General features: G+C 39.6%; 1 protein-coding gene across 1 annotated transcript; it reads right to left on the bottom strand.

The window, feature by feature from the left end:
- Positions 1–1,019: 1,019 nt before the first annotated feature.
- On the bottom strand, positions 1,020–2,442 carry fabp6 (fatty acid binding protein 6, ileal (gastrotropin)). The gene is made up of 4 exons (XM_035671010.1): positions 2,295–2,442; positions 1,998–2,173; positions 1,761–1,850; positions 1,020–1,165 (listed from the first exon to the last, which is right to left on the bottom strand). The coding sequence occupies exons 1-4, from the start codon at positions 2,359–2,361 to the stop codon at positions 1,115–1,117; spliced, it is 384 nt and encodes a 127-aa protein (XP_035526903.1). The 5' UTR covers positions 2,362–2,442; the 3' UTR covers positions 1,020–1,114.
- Between the last annotated feature and the right edge of the window lie 807 nt (positions 2,443–3,249).

Raw genomic sequence — 3,249 nt, 5'->3', positions numbered from 1 at the left:
GGGGGGGGGGGGCAGAGTAAACCACCCACATGGAAACATTTTACCCACCTTCTGAGTTGCAAAGAGGAGTTTATTGTATTTTCAACAGTCTTGCAGTAATGAAATGAAACCTACAGTAACTGAAATGTCTGAGGTCTGTGAGATGGCTGTTCACCATAGACACAGAGGAGGCTGCAGCAATTCCCTTCTCGAATCAGAAATCAGACAAAAATCAGTTAATAAAAAGTCTGTTTTAAGAAAACTGTATGAGACCGCTGGTAGAAGCAAAATATTTTGCATAAATTGTGAGAAATTAAGGATTAATTTCAAGCGCATAGTTGGCGATTGTTGGAACAGGTGGCCCCCAAACTAAATGTGTGTTACGATGACAAGGCAGTTAAGCTAACATTAGTTGTAGTTCAGTGAAAGGGAGAAGCTTGAGTTCAGAAGGCATGTGTAATTACTCTTTAATATTTATAGAAGATCAAAAGACACTATTCAGAGTTGACTCCAACTCATTGCAGCAGATTGAGCAGGAGCAGAGAGGTTGTGTTGCTCCTTTTGATTCATATTTTTTTCTTTCTCATTTATCTTCAGAATGCATTCTTGACTTGCATATTACAAACTAAATGTCCATTTCTATTTCTTATTTGTGATTAGAGACACATACATTAACAAACGTACATTATGGTGCTAATCAGGCCAAAGAAAGGGAACCTTTGACTATCTCTTCATAGGGCTCATAGGTTAACTTATTTGAGTGAGGCATATTTCTAAAAGTGGAAAACATTTTAGTCTTATGTGTCTTCTTAGTCTTATTACAAGTCTTATGTGGCACCTTCTGCTTCCAGTGCCGGCAAAGCTGGATCCACAGACTCCCTTTAAATCATGACATTAATCAGGAGCCTTTCTCTGATTCTTGCATAGACTCATATATTTCAAAATTAACTTTTCATGTCTACAAAATCACACATTTAAAAGTATGGTGCTACAATAGAATACACGCAAACATGCACTACAAATGTAGACGGAAACACAGGTTCATGTTAGTGTCAAATTCTTAGTTTATTTATTAAAGTAGCCGTAGTTCTGACCTCCGCTGTAACTGTTTAAGGGGTCTAAGGTCAGTCAGTGTTTAAAGCTTCTTGCTGGTTCTCACCAGTACTACAGAACCGGATTTGGAGGTCTAGAAAGAGACAGAAAAAGAAGTATATTATTAAAGCAAGGAATATGTTATTCCAGTGCCTTATGGTGATTCCTTATCACAGCAGTGTAAGAAAAATGGAAATGACTGTAATAGTTCCCAAAACAATTTCACTGGTAGTAATTATGTGCATTTTAGCTCGTGGCTGAGACCTCTACAGTAAATGGCCGTCATTCAACATACTCGAATACATATTTTCACTTAAAAAGTGCATTAACTCAATCATAACCATAGGCTATTGTTCAATCTTTTTTTAGTCTTAAAATCTAAAACACACTATTATATATTTTTCAAATCAAAATCAACACATGGAACTACGAAGAGGTAACATTTTAGAGAATTGTCTCACATTGACTGAGGTTTAAAACGTAAAATGTGAGACTGTAGAAATGCCCATTAGATGCACTCATTTGCACTACTCTGTGTTTGAGACTGTTTTTCTCGTTAGCAAATGCCTACCCCCGGCTGCAGAAATATAACATTAATGACTCTAATAATCCCTGCGGGGTGTTGAGTATAATAACTGCTGTCATCACGTTAGGTTCTAAGCACTAAAAGCCTAAGTGAGCGTGTTTACCTCGACAAGCTTGCCTCCGCAGATCTCAGAGGTGTGGTGGTAGTTGGGGAAGGCCACGCTCAGCTTGCCTCCCTCCATCTGCACTGTGGCCTGAAAGGACAGGTTATAATCAGGCAGGGGACCGGGGTACATTCATCCTACCTTCAGTTTCTGCTTGGTTTATAATCACCTTGATGGTTTTCTATTTCTGGAACTAAATAAGGTTAAAGGACAAGCTCTGGGCTCTTTGCTTCCTACCTTGAACTTCTTTCCTCCGATGGTCTCCATGTCGCACTCCTTGCCGATGGTGAATTTGTTAGTGACCTTGGCGTTTGTGGGGTAGATTTGGGTCCAGGAGAAGGTATCTCCGTCCTGGGTGACCTCTGTGATCAGCTTGTAGTCACGGCCCTTCTCGATAACTTCATCAGGGATACCTAGAGTTGGAAAAGATGGGGGTGTGAGGTTATAATAGCCAGAATTAGTCCATGAAATCAGAGATGACAGAGGAAAAATGCATTTGTTGTCGGCTGCAAAGGGTTTTAGATTCAGTCTCACCAAGCAGCTTGCAGAACTGATCATATCCCTCCTGGGTCTCGGTTTCCCATCTTCCAGCAAAGGCCATTTTGGTGGTGTTGGTGGGTGGAGGTGTGAGAGCAGAGATGCTGAGGCAAGCTGAGGGAAAAGCAAGGTACTGAGACAGAAACTGTTTCCTGTTTATATATCTCTCGCCACCTCCCTCATCTGCATGTGATGACTCAAGAGAGCAATTATAGCTGAAGATGATGACTACAATAGGCTACAAGGGAGAGGGCAATAACCTGCATAAACGGGCGTTTATGGAGTTCCCAAGCAGTGAGTAAAATGCTGACTGCTCATCAGGGCAAGCTGCTAGCTCACCTCCAGGTCAATGAACTCAATGGCTTTATGGCTGCACCCTCCACTTTTACTGCCACAAAGTCAAAAATCAAATAAAGAGCTTTGTTTTAAAAGACAACCCATCTATTTGAAGTAGTTTGTTATCTTACATTGTGAATGGTCTGATCTGTAAAAAGATCATCATGTACTCATTCAAGGTCTTTACTCATGGGATGGCATTGAAAAAGAATATGACAATACTTGAGTACATTCAAATACAAAGAAACCCCAAGTTGACTTTTGTTTTTTCATTAATTGCACATTTGTTTGGGAATTTGCACCACTTAAATACAATATATATAGACTAGAATGGAAAATACTTTAATGTCCTTGTAGGGAAAATAGTTTTGGACTCTGCAGTTCCACGAAAGATAAAATTACAGACATCAACATCTCAGCAGCACACATCTTCCAACAGTTTGCACATACACATGACTGGTAGAGGGGTTGTGTGTCAAAATGTTGACTAATTTAGTGCAGGGCCGCCCAAAGTGGGTCTATACAGTTTTATTTGGCCTACAAGATGTTTCTAGCAAAAAAAAAAAATTAATTTAAAGCAATTGTAATATAAATTGCAGTTCACACAGTTTTGTGA

This window comes from Morone saxatilis, unplaced genomic scaffold, assembly GCF_004916995.1.
Source record: "Morone saxatilis isolate NCDOM2014 unplaced genomic scaffold, NCSU_SB_2.0 Contig23, whole genome shotgun sequence".
In the NCBI taxonomy this organism is placed as follows: domain Eukaryota; kingdom Metazoa; phylum Chordata; class Actinopteri; family Moronidae; genus Morone; species Morone saxatilis.
The sequence above is the reverse complement of the archived record's forward strand: the minus strand, read 5'-3'. Positions and strand labels throughout refer to the sequence as shown.